The 20,340-nt window shown below is 35.6% G+C and overlaps 1 protein-coding gene across 1 annotated transcript in view; it reads right to left on the bottom strand.

Annotated features, from left to right (window-relative positions):
- Positions 1–17,488, bottom strand: part of LOC110101609 — a 39,437-nt gene extending 21,949 nt beyond the window's left edge. Inside the window, exons 1-6 of the mRNA XM_020829575.1 lie at positions 17,118–17,488; positions 13,210–13,300; positions 13,042–13,123; positions 12,761–12,845; positions 8,673–8,742; positions 4,802–4,871 (exon numbers count right to left, since the gene is read on the bottom strand). Coding sequence (XP_020685234.1) covers positions 4,802–4,871; positions 8,673–8,742; positions 12,761–12,845; positions 13,042–13,123; positions 13,210–13,300; positions 17,118–17,251 — 532 coding nt within the window. The 5' untranslated portion in view covers positions 17,252–17,488. The remainder of the gene's footprint in view (positions 1–4,801; positions 4,872–8,672; positions 8,743–12,760; positions 12,846–13,041; positions 13,124–13,209; positions 13,301–17,117) is intronic.
- Positions 17,489–20,340: the final 2,852 nt, after the last annotated feature.

Genomic DNA, 20,340 nt, shown 5'->3' with positions numbered 1-20,340 from the left:
GTTTCTTGATGGAGCTTGGGTTGTAGTGGAGGATGCTAGCGGGCAAAGTGGTGGATGATGGAAGCTTGGGTAGGTCTTGGCGTGGGGAGGAGGAGAACTAGAATTGAAGAAGAAAAATAAGATAAAATAAACCACGAGTCGAGGACGCTTCCAACGACTGGCGGGTAGTGCTTTTGCCCTCACCTTGGGCTCTCCATAGAACTCACACAGAGATCTAGGAGGAAAGAACTCACTAAGAGATCTTCAAGAGGGAACTCACAAAGAGAACACAAGAACCAAATTTTCATTCAATAATTCATCATCCTCAATACAAGAAAGCTAGCCTATAAATAGGCCTCATGAAACGAAAAATAAAAAAGACTAAAATGCCCTTCGGGCTACAACACTACATGACCACCCATAAGGGTATAAATGGAAAAACAACAATATAAAATAAACTAGTACAAAAAAATATAAATAAATAACTAAAAAATCGTAGCCGTTGATCTCCGATGTCCTCATCAATAACACACTTCCCAGGTCACAAAAAAGATACTAAGACAATCTTGAAATAACAAAAAAACAATAATTTTATAATATAAAATAACACTTACAAACTTTTAAAACATAAACTCCTAAAACTGCATTTACATCGCATGAGAAGAAAGATATAGGTAGAGTCGAACTTGCAGAGAGAAGAAGGAGATAAGAAACCGAGACGACGGAGAGGAGAAGCTCGCAAGCTTTCCTAGAGGAAAATGAAGAGAAGTGGAACAAGCTCTCAAACTTTTCCAAGAAAGAAGAAAAATCCTCCGATTTTTTGCTCCAAAAATTGCATCATAACATCTACAGAATTTCAAAGCTTGAACAATCGCATAAAATTTCAAGTCATAAATAGAATATTTACATCGAGCATCATTCAACTTTTCACTAAGTAAGCAATAGGCTTTTCTTCCTCCCTAAGCACAGCATCAATACCAACATGTGAAGCATCACAATCAACTTCAAAAACTTTTTCAAAATTTGGCAAGCTAAAGATGGGAGCTTGACTCATTTTGCTTTAATCATTTGAAAAGTTTATTCAGCTTGAGGTGTCCACCTAAAGATTCTCTTTTTCAAACAATCAGTGATATGGGCAATCAGAGAACTAAAGTTTTTAATAAATATTTGATAAAAAAAAAAAGCTAAGCCATGAAACCCTCTCACCTCGCTTATATTTTTAGGAGTAGGTCAGTTTTGAATTGCCTCAATTTTCATAGGATCAACCTTTATTCCCTTCGCAGACACAATGTATCCCAAAAAAGTTAAACTTGAAGTCATGAAAGAACATTTTTTAAGATTAATATGCAACTTTTGCTCTCTTAGTGTTTGCATAATTTGTTTCACATGATTAATATGCTCATAAGGGTGAATTCTATAAATCAGAATATCATCGAAATACACCATAACAAACTTTCCAATAAAATGTCTTAAAACATGATTCATTGTTCTCATAAATGTGCTATGAGCATTAGAAAGCCCAAAAGGCATAACAAGTCATTCGTACAATCCTTCTTTGGTTTTAAAAGCAATTTTCCATTCATCTTCTAGTCTTATCCTAATCTGATGATACCCACTTCTCAAGTCAATTTTGGAAAAGATTTTGGCACCACTTAACATGTCCAACATGTCATCCAGCCTAGGAATTGAAAATCTATATTTGATGGTGATTTTATTTATAGCCAGACTATCCACACATATCCTTCATGTTCCATCTTTTTTAGGAGTTAGTAAAGCTGGCAAACCACAGGGACTTAAGCTTTCCTTAATCAAACCCTTCTCTAACAATTCAATCAGTTGCTTAAAAAGTTCTTCATGTTCAGTTGGACTCATTCTGTAATGGGGAAGATTAGACAAAGTGGCTCCATGTATTAAATCAATGTGATGTTGAATATCTCTCATCAGTGGCAAACCTATTGGCAACTCTTCATGCGTTATATCAGAAAACTCATCAATTAAATGTTGAATTTCTTTAGCAATTTGAGAAGTTGAATCAGTTTCTTTTCCTATCACCAAGTAAGCTACCTCCGATTGTTTCAACTCATTTGTGTTAAGAAGCAGTTCATGAGTGTTTGGTTTTGCAACTTTGGTATTTTTGGCAGGCGGGTCAGGCACATTTTTTTGAGGATAAATCTCTTTATTCTTCTCTCTTTTTTTTTTAATTTTAAATCAGTCAACATCCCCCTTAACAGGTGATGTAGACAAAAGGGGGGTCAACACAAGTCCAAAATAAATCAAATTTTGGCTTCCCTTGAGTCTAGTAGTTTAACATATTTGAGCTGAACTTTTAGCTCATTTATGAGCTGGCTTTAGTTCAATTATTGAACTAAGGGTTAGCTCATTATGAGCTAACATTTTAGTTCATTTATTATCTTTTAATTAATGTCTTTTATGCTTTTTATGTTTGTATTTATGTTTGTCTCTGGGAATTCCAAACCGGCCTTTGGAATTCTAAGATTTTCTTTTCCCCATGAGGTGGCCCTTTGGCTTCCTCCTTGGCTTTTCGTATTTTGCGTTTTGCCTCTTGGAACTCCGGCCGGCCGCTGGTTTTCCCGTGCCTGGGCTCTTTTCCCGTGGCCGTGCCCCTTGGTTCCCGCGCGGCCTCCTTGGCTCCCGCAGCTGCCCTTCGGTTCCTGGTTTGGGGCTGATTTCCGTGAGCAAGGGGGGAGGATTTATATGTTTTAATGCTTAGATTAATGTGTAATGTGTCTTTTCATATTCCCTTTCATACCTATAAATATGGGGGATTTGTAATGTTTGAAAGTAAGTCATGATATGTGATTTTTGGAGAAAATCTAACATGCGGGTTTGTTTGGAAATCCTGCGGGCTCTTTCCACCCTTCTTTCTCATCCCCTCCGGAAATCCTGCGGGCTCTTTCCAACCTTTCTTCTCGGGCTTCTAACCTCTTTCGTCTCTCCGCAAGTGCCACTCCACCTGTATCTTTCTTCCAAGTGCAGCAACTTTAGGGTGTCGTCATTTTGTTTGCAAGAGTCGTTTGTATTGTTGTAAATTTTCTTTTGTTTAGTTTAAATTGAAATGTAAGAGTTTGTTCTTCCTTTTCTCGTCTTCTAGTCTTCGTTGTGTCGTCTTGTGTTTTTCTCTTTGTGATCAAAAAATATAGGGTCCCCTATATTTTTTGATTGCATCATTAGGTACTATATTTTTTTATTGCATCATTTGGTATCATAGCAAGTTAGGAAATCTTAGGATTGTGGTTTGTCAAGTTAGTTCGTCAAAGAGTTTTATTGTAAGTTTTGTCAAGTCAAGTTGTGAGTCTTGTCTTAAGTTTTTTAGGTGAGTCTTTTGAGTCTTTTTTGAGTCTGTCAAAAAAATGAAAAATATCAAAAATATGGCTACATTCCAGGAATAAAGCGATCAACATAATCCTGATGTCCCGCAACCATTGGACAAATGGATACCTACAGAAGGAGATTCTACTGACCCACTTCAAGATCGTTTGTACAAGCTTCAGTATCACATGTTCCTATGTGATCAAAAATTCGAGAAGTACAAAAGATATCTACAACAGCAATTCGAGAAGAAGCAAGAAGAAATTCTGAAAAGATTTGGCGAGAAACTCAAAGAACTGGATGAACAGTATACACCGCTCAAGGGAATCATCAACCAATTCATCAGGAGCTGAATTCGCAAGAAGGGGAGTCTGATGTAGACAAAAGGGGGGTCAACACAAGTCCAAAATAAATCAAATTTTGGCTTCCCTTGAGTCTAGTAGTTTAACATATTTGAGCTGAACTTTTAGCTCATTTATGAGCTGGCTTTAGTTCAATTATTGAACTAAGGGTTAGCTCATTATGAGCTAACATTTTAGTTCAATTATTATCTTTTAATTCAAGTATTTTATGCTTTTATGTTTGTATTTATGTTTGTCTCTGGGAATTCCAAACCGACCTTTGGAATTCCAAGATTTTCTTTTCCCCATGAGGTGGCCCTTTGGCTTCCTCCTTGGCTTTTCGTATTTTGCGTTTTGCCTCTTGGAACTCGGCCGGCCGCTGGTTTTCCCATGCCTGGGCTCTTTTCCCGTGGCCGTGCCCCTTGGTTCCCGCGCGGCCTCCTTGGCTCCCGCGGCTGCTCTTCGGTTCCTGGTTTGGGGTTGATTTCCGTGAGCAAGGGGAGGGAGGATTTATATGTTTTAATGCTTAGATTAATGTGTAATGTGTCTTTTCATATTCCCTTTCATACCTATAAATATGGGGGATTTGTAATGTTTGAAAGTAAGTAATGATATGTGATTTTTGGAGAAAATCTAACCTGCGGGTTTGTTTGGAAATCCTGCGGGCTCTTTCCACTCTTCTTTCTCATCCCCTCCGGAAATCCTGCGGGCTCTTTCCAACCTTTCTTCTAGGGCTTCTAACCTCTTTCGTCTCTCCGCAAGTGCCACTCCACCTGTATCTTTCTTCCAAGTGCAGCAACTTTAGGGTGTCGTCATTTTGTTCGCAAGAGTCATTTGTATTGTTGTAAGTTTTCTTTTGTTTAGTTTAAATTGAAATGTAAGAGTTTGTTCTTCCTTTTCTTGTCTTCTAGTCTTCGTTGTGTCGTCTTGTGTTTTTCTCTTTGTGATCAAAAAATATAGGATCCCCTATATTTTTTTATTGCATCAACAGGTTTGCTGTCACAGGTTCAAATAAAGCAAAACTAAAGTTTAAAGATTGCATTAATAAATATACAAATTAGGTTGGTAGCTATAATTAAAGATTGGAGGTATTAAAAATTTGATACGTAGACATTATACCAAAAAATTCAATGGAGATGAAAAATTATTACCGCAAAGCTTAAGCAGTGTGAATGTTGTGGCTGCTATAAGAAACACCATCGATATTGCAACCCAGAAATGCTGGAGATATAGAAAGTGATGATTCAGTTCAAACTGATTACAAGAGTGAAAAAGAGAATTGAGCAACTTACAGAAATAATAAACTGCATTAGAGCAACAGTTATTGCAGTTTATAATGCACATACAAAAGTATGAATTGAGCAATGGTATGAATCTTTAAGAAAGGTTGCGGGTTCAGTGAGGTAGATGTCCTTCACAATTCAGAATATGTGAATAAATTTTCTTAAAGAAAAAATTAAATAAAATAAAGACCATGCAGTAGGCATTAAGTTGAGAAGAAAAAACACAGCATTCACTTGTTGATAATAGACCCAGCAACTGATTATTTATTCAAATAGAAAATTAAGATCCATAATGAGTTGAATCCTTGCAAGTTTACTTTGACTAGAAAACTGGTTTAATATCAAGTTGAGTTCACTGGACTCAAATCAATTGATTCTAAGATGGATAGAAATAGGCAACAAGTTGACTCAAAATTAACTCATAAAAGTCGAAAGGTACGAGCTCTTGTAAACATTACAAAAAACTTACCAATGCACTGACAAGTAGTTTATTTTTATCTTATATATCATCTCAGTATTAGATAAAAATATAATAAATTTGCATTGGCTTGAATTAGATTGCAAGTGAGTTGCCTTAAACTCGAAACTAACTTCAAATAGGTTTAGATTTAGGTACGCTAGATGAAACACAACCAAACAGGTTGAAGGGGCTATTTGGTTGGATGAAAAAAGGAATGCAAAGTAAAGGAAAAAAAATGTAGTGTAAATCATTCTCGTTCATTTTTTGAGGTAAACCAAACTAGCCCAGTTTTGAGAGAGAACAGTTTACACCACAAGCAAACTCGCTTGCCACCACCAACCGGCGTCTGCCTCCACCACCGGCCACCTCCAACTGCCGCCAGCCACCACCACCGGTCGCCATCCACTACCGCTGCCACCGCCGGCCACCGCTGGCCACCACCACCACCCACCACCGCCATCAGCCAATTTCTACCATCTTTAAACTTTAAATTACATTCATTTTACTTCAAACTACACAAAAAAAAAATCATTCTCCTGAATTTACTTTACACTCATCCAAACAACTCCAAAGTATTCCTTTTACACTGCATTCATTTTTTAGCCAACCAAATAGCCTCTAAGTCATATTCAATTCAACTAAAAACCAAGTTTGTTTCAAACAATTTCCAATTTGGGTGTTTTATTAGAGAGATGCATGGATGTTTGAAACATTATTATCCTGCACATGATGTATTATATCGGAAAAATAATTTGATAAAGAAAGCACTTCTAACAAAGCTAGATGGCTTGTTATAGTACAACACAAAAGCTTTAAGTACGTTTAAATCTCTGCCAACAATCTGTTATGGCTCACTCAAATCAGAATCCTTGGAACATGCTAATGGAACAGGTATTAGGCATTTATTAGGACTAGGATGTTCATCTTCAATTACGATAAGGATTAAAATGATCCCTTGACTCTTTATGAAAGACCAAAATGATCATCAACTATTCAAAAATCTCATTTGAGCCCCTAGACTTTTTAAACAAGGAACTAAATGATTCCAATGGAATAACTTATTTGGCCTCTATTTAAAGAGTCACAAGACCAAATTGGTACTTTTATATAATCAAAAATTATTTTGATCCTTCAGAAAAAATTAGGGGACCAATTTGATCCTTTTCTCATCTTCAATTATACTAATAAAAATACGAAAGTAAGCCAAACAAAGTCTAGTAGACAAATAAAAAATTATCATAATTTTTTATATTAGATATTATATGATAATTTAAAAAAAAAACAATCACTCTCATATTTAATAGAAAATCATTTATAATTTATTGACAAATTATGTACAAGATATTATGAAGAATTAAAATATTTAATACAACAACAACATCAAGCCTTTATCACACTATATGGGGTCAGCCACATGAATCTTTTTTCTCCATTGTGCGGCGTCTTATTAAAAGTAAAATTCTCATTTAAATATAATAAAGAAAGGTCATTTCTAATTTTTTCTAACCAAAGTCTGTTTAGGTCTACCTCTACCTTTCTTAACATAAGTTAAATCTAATACATCTACTTTCCTAACTGGGTCATCAGAAGGCCCCCGTTTTATGTAACCAAATCATCTAAAGCGACTCTCTCTAATCTTATTTTCCACTGGTGCTACTCCAACTTTTTCACGTACATGCTCATTTCGTATCATGTCTCTAAGAGTACAGCCACTCATCCATCTGAGCATCCTCATCTCTGCAAAACTTAACTTAATATTATGCTTCTTTTTTAATGGCCAACATTATGCACCATAAAGCATTGCAGGTCTAACCACCATCTTAAGAATTTTCCCTTTAGTTTGAGGTAGACTTTTCTATCACACAACAAGCCTGATGCATTCCTCCACTTCAACCATCCAATTTGAATTCTAGTAATAATATCCCCATCTATTTCACCATCACTCTAAACAATAGACCCAAGATATCTAAAATGTGTACTCTTATTAATGACTTGATCACCCAAAGTCACAATCCCCCCCCCACAAGAACTATTATTATTAAAATTACACTCCATATATTCAATTCTAGATCTAAACAAACAAAATCCTTTAGACTTAAAATTGACCTCCATAATTCAAGTTTACCTTCAACTCTGTCTCTAGTATCAACAAGAAGTATTTAATGAATGATTAAATTTTCCATTATTTGAAATTAGATCAATAATTAAAAATGAACTTATTTTAACGTCAAAAATAATTAAAACTAGTATAAAAATAAATTTACACCTTTTAATAATCAGTAAGAAGAAAGATTTTTTTTTTTCAGTTTTTGACACCAAATGAAAATGGAAAGGAGATTTCACGAACCTAAACAAGCACTAAATGAAAATTAAGACCATCTAATTACATAGCAATTGAAAAGCTCGGAGATCATTTATTGCATTTCAATCCCTGGCAACAGCTTGAAAATCTGATTTGCAGCTGAAATCCAGCAGATGGAAAGTCTACCAGAATTCTGCAGATCGAGAAACCTTCCTGCACTCCGAAATTGATCTGCAGTTGAAATCAATCAAACTGAAAGCCTTCCTACACTCCCAAATCCCATCATACCTGCAAAGTCACCTCATCGGTAAAGACCATAACTCCACTAAGAAGACGATCTTCTCACCTAATCGGCTTCAAGAAAAAGGGAATTCGCCTAAGGAAAATTGAAACTTCTGATTTCTTATTCAATGAATTGAGTAAACTACAAGAAGGGCTTTAAATAGACCAAAACCAAAAAAAACCAAAATTAAAAAAATATCCTATCTCCTAAAGCCATTAACCACCCGTAACAAAATGAAATTACAAAAACAACTCTTATAATTGTGACATGCTCCCTAGGTTGAAAAAGACTTCATTCTCAAAGTTTGACACAATTTATTTTTCATAGTCGGATGAAAGATCAGCTATAATGAAATATGTGCAAATATTAGAATCTGCTGATAAGTCAATCTTATAGGCATTCTCCCAATGTGTTTAATAATCTGGCCTGGATCCTCAGCTTTCAGCTTAAGCTTTGCAAAAGAACTCAGAAATCATTCCTTTCATAAATGGATCCCAACAAAAACACAGACACAAACATAAACATGTTCTCAAAGTGATGGTCAATTACAGACCCAAGTAAAACGAGCTAATGAAACCAAAGTGATGGCCAATTCATTGAATGTAAACTACTTACCGTTTCCATTGAAGTCAACGCATTAAAAATTCTAAGAAAAGAACAAAAAAGGCAGCAGATATAGCATTAACAAACTTACAGGAAGTGTCTCCCATATAGCTTCATCACTCATGCTTTCTTCATCTCCGGGCATTAGAGCTCTACACATTCTGACATAAAAGGAAAAAACGATCAAAAAGAGTTCACTGAAGACTTTTCCCAAATTAAACCACAAATGTCATAGAGCAAATCTAAGGACAGGGTGCCAACAAAATAAACTCCACATATAAAATTATAAATGCTATGTCCATATTACAATTCAGCCAGTGCTCTGAAAAAATATCAGCATCTTCATTAATTTTATCCCAACTACTTAGGGTAAGCTATATGTCTATTCATCTTGTTGTGCTCAACCTATTTTGGCAAATCTTATTTCTTCAACATTGAACACATTTGATTAATTGTAAAATGGTTGAATAGCTTTGTTCTTTAATTTATAAGTGTAAGGGAATAATGCTCATCGGCAAACCTACATGCGCAAGCACTCTAGACAAACAAAAGGATTTCTCATCACTGTATTTCTAAAAAGAACATGTACTCAACAAGTATGATCCTTTCTTAATTAGATTAACAAATAAACTCTCTAACCCTTTCATAAGTTATAGAAAGAATTCAGGGCCAAAACAAAAGAGTATATTCTCTTTTTTTTTTTCTTTTTTTTTTTTGTGGACATTTAGACCAATTAAGGCAAATTCACACACACATCACATACGTGAGACTCAAATCCAAGGACTCTTGGTTAGTAACCAAAGACTCTTTGATGAGGACATCGTCAGCGATTTCGACACGTGTACCATCGGAGACGCCGGAGATCGACGGCCACGATCAGGAGTTTTATTTTGGGTCATTTTATGTAGTAGTTTATTTTATTTTTCAGTTTTACGGTTTTACCCTTAAGGGTGGTCTTTTGATATTGTAGCCCCGAGGACATTTATGTCTTTTTAGTTTTGTTTCATTTTGGCCTATTTATAGGAGGCCTCATACATTGTATGAGATGATGAATTATTGATAATGAAATTTTTATGTTCTTATTGATCTCTTAGTGAGTTCATGTTGATCTCTTAGTGAGTTCATGAGAAGAGAAGCCCTAGGAGGGTAATTTGCAATACCCGTCAATCTTTGGAAGAGTCCAAAGTTCGCGGTTCTTACGATCTCTTTGTGAGTTCGTTAGTTATCTCTATCTTTCTCACAGATTCTTGTTCATCTCCTCTCTCCCCTCTTCATCCACCCAAGTCTTCCCCTAGCTCCACCTCCCCAAGCCGACGACCATCCCCACCTGATCGCCGGCCTCCTTCCCACGGCCTTCCCCACCCGATCGGCGGCATCTCCTCCCTCCTTTGGACCGCCGGCCATACTCGTGATCCAAGTCATTATGACATTCAAATCGTCATAATGACTCCTTAACTTGTGTTTTGCAATAAAGGAAGAATCTTGCAATTTTGAATTCAAAATTTGAAATTCAAATTTGAGGCTCAAAACTTTCCATATTTGCAAAAGTCTAAAAAGGAAAGTTTTTGAATTTGATCCAATCCAAATTTCATGACATGTGGAATTATTAATTTTTTATCCTATGTGGCATCAACATGATGGAAGGTAAATAACCAATCCCTAATCTCCCTCCTCCCCTCTCTCCATGCCGCCGGCCTCACCATGAATGGAGCCCCATTCAAGCCACCAATTAATGCATTGATTACACATGAATTTGAAATCAATTTCAAATTAATCTTCCCCCTATTTCATTCAAAACCTGAAATTAATTTCAGGTTTAAAATAACTCCCTCCCCTCTCTCTAGCACCCGCCGGCCCCCCTCTTAATGGGCCCCACTTAATGCCCATTAATCCCCCTTATCTCTATTTGAAATTTGAAATCAACTTCAAATTAATTCCCTCCTAATCTACTCAAATTCTGAAGTTAATTTCAGATTTGAGTAACTCTCATTCCCTCTCCACTACCTCTCTCCACAAACTAATTAACTCACATTAATTCCCTCCCTTAAGCCTTCCAAACAATCCGTAATTCCCTCTCAACCCCAACAGCCGGCCCTCACAGTTTCCCCCTTGGTTTAATCTATTCTTTGGTATTACGGATTGCTGTCCCAGAATTTCAGAGAGGACAACCTGCTGTCCTGCACCACTTGAAGGCCACGGCCAGCTGTCCAGCAGCCCCAGTCTCCCCATAACTGCTGCCCGGAGTTCTGTCCACCTCAAAGGATTGCTATCCTGCAATTTTCAGCAAGGTAGTTTGATGTCCAGGTTGCTGGAACGGTCCCATTTGCTGTCCAGAATTTCTGGATATTGACAGATTGCTGTCCCAAGAATTCTAGTAAGAAGAATTGTTGTTAAACCCTCCGGGAATACACTCTTGCACTGTTCATCAACTCCTCCAGCTCCGAATAGCTTTCCCGTGGACAGTATTGTAAGCTCCCTCTTCCTCGTGGTGATCACATTCGTGTTGCTAATATCTTTCTTTTGTTAACCGCGAGAGAGCTTGAGTGAGGGAAACTCAATGTGACTTTTCTAAATATTAACCCGTGGATTATTGTTAAAGTGCATTCGTCATTACTCGCATGTTTGTTATTGTTTTAAATTGTTGTGTCTAACGAGTTTGTAACAATACCTAAGCAATTCTGCAACTGAGATTTCATTAAATCATTAATTGTGACTCGTTAATATTTATATCGACTTGCTTACTCAATTGTCTTATTATGTCTCCGAGCAATTTCGATATTGTTTCACATCACTCTTGGTTAGTAATTAAAGCTCGCAACCAACAAGCCAAGGTGAAATGTGTAAAAGAGAATAACATAGGCTATTGCCTCAGCTATTGTATTATTTGTTAACATTCAGGAGTAACTAAAGGGATGCAATTTGTTAGATGCAAATATCATATGAGCAACATAAACTTATTTTGGACACATCTTCACGTATTAATGGATAAGTCATAGGTCTTGCAATCCAAAAGCTGCCACTAGAATAAACTTGAGACAGGTCATTTTGGCATCTAGACACGGTCATTTTTTTGCCATGATAGATTTTAAGGACTTCTACAATAAAAAAACTGAAATACAGATCATTAAAAGCACATAAAAGGGGGATTTTATGGTATCTGACTTGTTGAAAACTGGAAAGTTACTCAAAAGCTGCATCCATACAAAATATACTTTGTAGTACCCAAAAAAACACAAATTTGAATGAAGCATTGGGCAAAATATACTATTTCCAATGATTTCAACAGGAATAAATGGAGGAGCATTAATAAAGGCAGCTTCAAAGAATTTGCACAAAGTCAATTGATAAAAATGATGATGTGATTGTACACTAGAAAAACTGAAATAATGGTTCCAAGATTCGGAAGCAAGATGCCTGCAAAGTTCTGGATAATCCACAAGTAAGAGAACAGTTAGATGAAAATAATTAAACCCATATAATGCATACTAGTTCCAAAAACCAAGTAAATCACTAACTCAAGAAAATGCATCTTGTGATATGTATGAACGAGTTCTGTTATTTTTCTTCTTGACGTGATAAATGATAAGGTTAAGATGTACCACAAATTATAAGAAATACTTTAAAAAAAAAAAACTCATTTTCCTTCCAGTAAGATACTCAGATTTTCAGAGGCATCTTGATTTGAATAGGTTGCTGTGAAACACCCAGAACATACTTTATGAACGTTTACAAGAAAATTGATTCATTAAGGCCATAAACACACAAATTAGAGGAAATTTACGATGTATCAACTGTTGGAAAAAATCAAGAGAAAACTGTTCAAGCAGCAGCCAAAAGAAAAATAATTTATGATCCAACTTAATATAATCAAAGAAGCACTCAAGAAAATGTTTCAAATGTTTTCCAAACAAAACAAATCGAGGAGAAATTTTCATAAAGCCAACCCCAAATATTTCATAAAAATATACTAGCGAGGATGATGAAGATTGCACATAAGAATATAAAAAGAATCTCAAAGATTCAAAGCAGGTGGAATTGTGGAAATAACCAATCTTTTAAATATACCAACTTAAAATCAGTATAGCATTCTTCTGACAACCAAGTAAACCAGGCCTTTTAAAAAAATGTAGCAAGTAGTTTGCATAAATTTTTTTCCTTCTTGATCAGATGAAAATGTACCTGAAGTTGTCGAGAAGAATGATTACTTCAAAAGCCAAAAGTGGAAGAAAAACAATCTTTAAGCTCATGGCTGCGGGTTCAGGCCCTGCAAATTAAACACTTCTAACAAGTGAGGCAATGAACAATTATCTAGAAGTTCAATTAGTTAATTGATCAATATAGTCATGCATTATCATACGAAAAATTTTATACCAACCATCTATGTCTAATTTTGCTACAGAAGTAATTAAAACGTGAAAAACATTGAGTTATATTTTGTTTCATGAATTGGTAATGTTTACCTCTAAGGCTAAGGAATGTACAAAGAAGCAGCTCAAATGCCACAAGTAATGGTATCGCAACAATAGTATGGCACGGTGCCCACTGAGGTCAAAATAATTTCATAGATATAAAACTGATTGGAATTGATGGGATGAGTCTCAAAAGAAAACAAGTTAATAAAAACATACTTGACGATCATGAGGTAATGCGGGAGCAGGTAAGGAGAACCTTCCTCGTGCAACAACAGCATGAAAGATCCAAAGAGGGGAAAATATCATCCTATAAATGTAAATACTTACATTAGCAAAAAAAAATCAGCACTGTTATGCATTTATTGATTGCTAAAATGTCATCATTTACTTCAAAAAGATGAAGAACTACAAGACAATCTATCTCTAAGGATTATCAACAGTCAATACAGTTGGAAGTTTCCTTTAATTTTCTTCTTTTTTTTTTCAGCTCCACCTGACATGTACAAAAACAACCCCTCTCAGATGGTACAATGCATAAATCATTTGACCGCGTGCTTTATTTAAGGAAAATACCTAGCAAACCCGATGATATCGGAATTGAATTGCAACAACCGTAAGAAAATAGAAAAAATAAATAAATAAATACAACAAATAGTGATTCCCAAAGCTGATGTTGCAGAATCCTTGAGGTTGAATCGGGAAGCATGAAGAAAAACAAGTGAATCATCAAGAATTCATGCAGGGAAAACATCCCGAACAATGACTCAAAATGCCATTCAAAACCTTTCATTAAATATAGAATCTAAGGCTAAAAAAATATTTTTCTTATTACAATCCAAACTATGTTTAAAAATTAAATAAATACATGAATATTTGGCCAAAATTAATATTGGGCCAGCAAAGACTGGAAAGGTCTAATTCAACTCCTTTATCTCCTAGTCTAGAGGAACTCACACCGAGATATTGTATAGACCTATAAGAATTGAACCTTTACAAATCAACTAGCTAATTGAACAGCATTATGTGCCCTAAGGGCTAGAAGAACTCTCCTCAAGATAGCAAAAGTAGAAGTTTTTGAATAAAAAGTATAAGTTTTTGAAAAGTCCTCCATTATGTCAGAACAGTCATAACATTTCCAAATGCTAAAAGTTTAAGTGCTGGCAGAAGAAATAACAGCACATCCTAACCTACATAAACTCAACTACCCATATACAACAACAACAACAACAACATCAAGCCGTTGTCCCACTACGTGATGTCGGCTACATGAATCCTTTTTCTCCATTGTGTCCTATTAAAGGTCAAATTCTCGTTTAAATCTAATAAAGAAAGGTCAAATTCTCAACTACCCATATAAACAAAATAAAAACTGAAGTGTGGCTTGATGGTTGCTTGAATCGATAGCTTAGTAGCAACATTAAAAAGGATGATCGATGCTAATGTTAAAAGGCAAAATGCATGCAAACACATTAGATAATTGCTGACTACTTATTATAACACGCCTTCATGGCTCGAATGGGATAAGAACAAATAGGAGAACTGCATATCATGTGCAAAAGATAAGTAAAACAATTTGAGGATCAACTGTATCTTGCTATTTTTCGTTTCTATTTCATCAAATAATACAAAGTATCTATTGTTTTCGTGGTTTCAAGTTGATTTTTGTGGAGAATTCTCGCTGTTTTCCAAATATTGATAGGAAATACTTGAGAGCTACAAGTGTGTCATATCACTTAATTGCAACAAGAAGTTAACAAAAGAAGCAAAAAAATAAAGAAACTGGATTGAGCAAGAGTCTAATCAATTTCCCACAAATCCTTTAAAGCTTCTTCATGGTCAGAGATCACAAACTAAGTCAAGAAAAAGGAGTGGAATCAAGAGCAACAGACTTTGACGATGAAGTCGATGAGGGAGAGAGAGAGAGAGAGAGAGAGAACAAAGAAGAAGGAAAGCAAGGAGAACCTAGCTCTAATACCAAATTGATGCAGAGCATGCAACACAGCCGCAAAGAATGTAAAAAATAGAGAGAAGATAGTAAAAAAAAATAAAGTAGCGATTTCTCGAGTTATTGTTGTTGAATCCTTATGTGCAAAGAACTAGACGTGAATCCTAAAGAATCTATAAGAAAAATGCATCCCATGCAAGAACTTAAAATTTCAATCATAATAATTAATTGAAATCCCAATAAATGAAGCCCTCTTTTAAGTATTTACTAAAAAACTAAAGCCTAAAAGAAACTATGAACAACAAAAACTCATTTCCCCTTAGAACGATAGGAGAGAGTTCTGTAATAAAAAATTTGGAAAAAGGTTTTGCTGAGCTACTCTGCAAAGATGAAAATTGTTAAAACACAAAAAAATTATGAACAAAGAATTTATAGTAATTTCTTTGAATGACTTCCGTCTACTATATCATGAAATGAGAAAGCCATTCGTTATATATAGAAAATTTCATAAGATATTGTATGCTACATAATTTATTCTTTACGAAGAATGTGAGAGGATCAGTAATGCGCATGTAGGAATGTTGAATGATTTAAGAGTTCCAAATATTGTCAAAATTGATCCTCTTACATGAGATCTAGCTCTGATCTTTATACTCAAGTTGTCCCTAGAAGGCAAGCAAATGGTTCATTAAAATGTTATCACTGGGAGGTGTTTATTATTACATGATATTAGGGCATGATGGAAACTTCCTAAAATTGGGACTTTATAATCACTGCTTAACATTGGGGATCGGATGATCGCAACTTAATGTAATAAATGTATTTGGTCTTTAAATTCTTGTGCAAAAGCTTTCTTTTTATGCATTATCTTTTAAAATTTCAATATCCTGAATACCACAAAAGTAATGTTTTGAGTCTTCCCGAGATGAGTTACAACATAGAATTGTTGCGCGAGAGGTATTTGAGACTCTAAACCCTTGAGAGGATTGATGGACTACTAAAAGTATTAATGTTGCTGTATTCTCAAGAATAATTATTGACAAGTCATATCAGTAATTGCTTCAATATGTGGGTAGTCCACATATATGATGAAAATCTTTGATAATTGGGTGGATTTTGAGGATCATAAATTACAAACAATCTTTATTCTTATTAAAATCCAAACTAATTTAAAAATTAAAATAAATGCATAAAAATTCAACCGAAATTGATAATAGGCACAAAAAGACGTGAAAAAAAAAAAAAAAAAAACCCCTTCAACTCCTTCATATCTTGGTTCAAGTATTTATATTTGGTTTATAAGAAATTATTTTTTTCTGAACCAATTGGTTGATTTTGCTGCAACATATGATACATGATAAAATAGCATAATGGAGTACTATACTAAACCACCATCACTAAAATTTACAGGCATACTAACTCACTCGCATCTTCAGTAATTCTGCTGCCTTCTGATAATGTATCAAACATTTTTTTCAACGGTATATGCATCATATGACGACTAGCAAGACAAAAACAAGCTTTTCAAATGCAGCAAACTTCATAACAGCCTATAAGCTACCTGAAAAGGATTTTGGCCTTGTTGAAGATCAAGGAGGTACCCAACAAATTATTGTGTAAAAACTAAAAAGAGTCAGTTCACAAACGTGCCATCTCAGGAAAATAGAAAGCAATGATCCTCGAAGCAAAATCTTGAAACAACCCAACAAGATAACAAATGCAATATTGCTGTTCAGCAACATGAGAATTCTTTGCCGAATCAGGCCTTTCTTAGAGTGAAACTAGGCCAAAATTTAGAATGCTGAGATTTAATGAGTCAAATGTCTTTCATAAACACAACACATAAAAACTAAAGAAGTAGTCATAGAATTAAACACTCATGTAACAAAAGAAAGGGATTTCAACAAGCTCAACTAAGGTTGATAAACGGAAAAATCGAGATTATCAAAACTCGCGCCCCAAATAACGCTCGACCAAATCACCCCTCGCAACAGACATCCACAAATACCGACAGGAAAATCCCAATCATCCCCACACCACGCCCAATAACCCTAACCGATGGAAAATAAACCAATTCCGTACGCAAAATCGCGTCCCCTAAGAAAATTAAGAACCTAATCATAGCATTCCGACAAATTCAATTGAATTACAGCAATGAAATAGCAGAAGCGGAACGGACCACCATGAGTAACCGATACGGTCATCTATCTTGAGAGCGAGGAAGAGCGTAAAGCAGAACAGCATCCCATGCGCCAGCACCGCCTGCGCCGATTTCCCCACTCTCGGCCACGTCATCGCCCTCCTCCTCTCCATCCTCCCTCTCAACGCCACCGTCTTCTCCCAGCGCTCTCTCTCTCTCTCTCTCTGTGCGCGAGCTCTTCCTAGCTCCCTCTCTCTCTCTGTCTAGCTCTCGATTCTTCTTTCCTTCTCTCTTCTGGTGGGGAATAACTGCCGGTGGTCGGGAAGTCCAACACCGCCCCCTTTTTCTGGAGAAACCAATGGCCAGGGAGGTTTTTTTAACGCTCGACTTGCCTTTCACGCCAACTCGTTTTCGTCAGGCCAAAACTAGAGTACAATAGTAATCCTGCTAAAGCCACCACGGTCCGCTGTCCTTGCGGAGCGCGTTAACCTCTGCTCTCCTGCTACTCGAGGTGTCCACTGTGCAGTACGAAGCATCGTTTTATGTTCATCTTTGTGCTCCGCAAGAACACTTTAACTCGATATTGAAGATAATATATTATCATTAATTATGTTACCATATTAACATATATTATATTCTTTATTATATTTCAATTTGAGTTTGGAAAAAAAATTTATGTAGTTAAAAGATTTGAGCTTTATTTGAGACAGATTTTTTATTATTTTTCTTTAAAAAATGATTTAAAAAATTATCTCAAATAAAATCTTAATATTATTATTGTTGGTACTCACTAGTGCTCGACGAATTATGGTGAAGTAAGCTAATGACTTCTCATAGACCAGCTCTTTAGATTGAAATTAATATGTACTTTTCAACTATATGCTAATTAAGTTTATCAATAGGAATCAAATGGTGAGCATGAGACATTGAATCATTCGTTTAAGGGTTGTTTGGTCGGAATACTTTAGGGTATAAAGTATTTCAAATACGAAGATTTTAATAATTTTGGTGTTTGTTTGGATGAAAAAAGAATTTAAAGTAAAGTAAATGTAATGTAAATCATTGCAGTTCATCTTTTAGCCAAACCAGACTCACCAATTTTTGAGTGAGAACGCTTTACACTACAAGCAAGCTCACTTGCTCGCAGCTGACAGCTACCGGCCACCATTGTCAAACGTTTCGACCCGCCTCAAGCCATAACTATCAACCATCGCACCCTCGACAGCCATCACCGCCACCCGCTAGTAACCACCCCTGCCACTGGCCATTTTTTTAAAAAATTTACACTACATTCGTTTTACTTCAAACCAAACAAAAAAATCATTAACGTAATTTTATTTTTACACTCATTCAAACAACTCCAAAATATTCATGTTGCACTGCATTCCTTTTTTAGTTTTTATGAGTCATTTAAAATTCATAAGTATTTTATAAGTAGAAGAGGTCAATAGATAGTTTTTTAGGCCTTATGGTACTATATTTCTACAAATTGACTCCTTTTTGAGGCATTAGAGCATGAATGAAGGAATGAGGTAAGATTAACAAATCTATATTATAATCACTTTCTCTCCCCACCCAATTTATTGAGTTGACTATGAACTAAAATATTTCATTTATCATGATCCCAATAATGAGCTTGTAATAATAGTGCTTTCATTAAGAATCCTGCCATGATTTCATCACCTTATCATAGATTTGTTACATTTGTTTCCAAGATCACATCCTCATCAATTCCACTTTATCAATACCCAAGTAGTCACCATTCTTAAATTCCCTTCCATCCGCCCTCCATAATAACAAGGTCTCCCGCATCTGCCCATATATTATCATCTCATTGTTTCACCTTTGATATAGGGGTGTCAATTTTGAATCACGAGTCGGGTTCGTGTCAAATCCAAAACTGATCTGGCACTATTCAGGTCAACCTGAAACACACCCATTTTTACAAACGGGTCGGTTTTTTTTACCTGAACCCAACTCAATTCGGGTTCGAGTCAACCCGACATGCATCGAATGACCCAGGCTGACCAAAATTTGCTAGTTTTCAGGTCAAAAATGGGCCAATTTCCGATTTTTCGGTCAAAATGGGTCAATCTCGGATTTTCAGGTCAAAACAGAGCTTTGGGTCAATTTCAGGTTTCTCGGATAAACCCAAACTCAACCCATTTTTTCTAAAACGGGTCGATTTGTTTAACCTCAAGCCGACCAGTTTCAGATCCTGGTTGACCTAAACCCGGAGTTTTTGAGTCTGGTTCTTTTCAAATTTTTAAGTCGTGTCAAATATTGACACCCATACTTAGGTCTTGATAAATAGCTTTCATTATAATTGAAGGCATTAAGGCGTGAACCAAGAAATGAATTAAGCTTTTCAATTTATGCCTACCTTTTTTTTTCTCTCCGCCTAATTTATGCATTTGTTAACGAACTAGAATACCAACAATGAGTTCACAAACATACACTTGCAGCCTAACATCCGATAATAGACTCTTGACATTTAAGGCCAATTATGCATAAGGGACATATCAATTGATTTTGCTAGGATAGTTTGGTAACAAAAAATTTATATAAAAACTATGTGACAGTTATACAAAAGATACAAAATAAGACACTCAAACTTATTATTTTCCATGAGATAAAAAATTGTATGTCTTACCATTGTAATCAAATGGCATATTAAAAAACATTATTTTAAGAGAATATATTATACTTTATTATAATTTTTTTATGAAAAGAATTAGAAGCTTTTTATTTTAATTTATTTTTCTAATTGCTACATGCATTCTATTGACTTTGCTTCTTACGAGCATGAGTATTAGGAATTTTATTTTAAATAAGTATAATTAAATATTATTGTTGCGTCCAGGAGTATTCGGGGCGGTAGAGAAATATAAAGTTTAACATCTTAGCGTTGTACGAAAATCCGGCACGCAATCAGATAAAAAGAGAGGGTGCGTCATCCATTAGAGACACCAAGATTTTTTACGTGAAGAACTCCTGAAAAATGGGAAAAAACCACGGACCCTGGCTCAGTATGAATGAATCTACTAGTATTGTAGTAGACTACAAATGAGGTCCTTCCTCAGGGGAAGGCCATAATCTTATGTGCATCTTATAGAGTACAATACATGGTGAGAATACAAAGCATCACTGTTGATGTGTTTGTTTGGTCTGAAGGACTGTAGTTGGTGTGCGATGTAAGTCGGAGGGATTGTAGTTGGCGGGTGACGGAGGTCCGAAGAACTATAGTCGGCGGGCGACGTAA

The sequence above is a fragment of the Dendrobium catenatum genome, unplaced genomic scaffold (assembly GCF_001605985.2).
Source record: "Dendrobium catenatum unplaced genomic scaffold, ASM160598v2 fragScaff_scaffold_1209, whole genome shotgun sequence".
Classification (NCBI taxonomy): domain Eukaryota; kingdom Viridiplantae; phylum Streptophyta; class Magnoliopsida; order Asparagales; family Orchidaceae; genus Dendrobium; species Dendrobium catenatum.
Note: the sequence above shows the minus strand (reverse complement) of the source record. Positions and strands in the feature narration are given on the sequence as shown.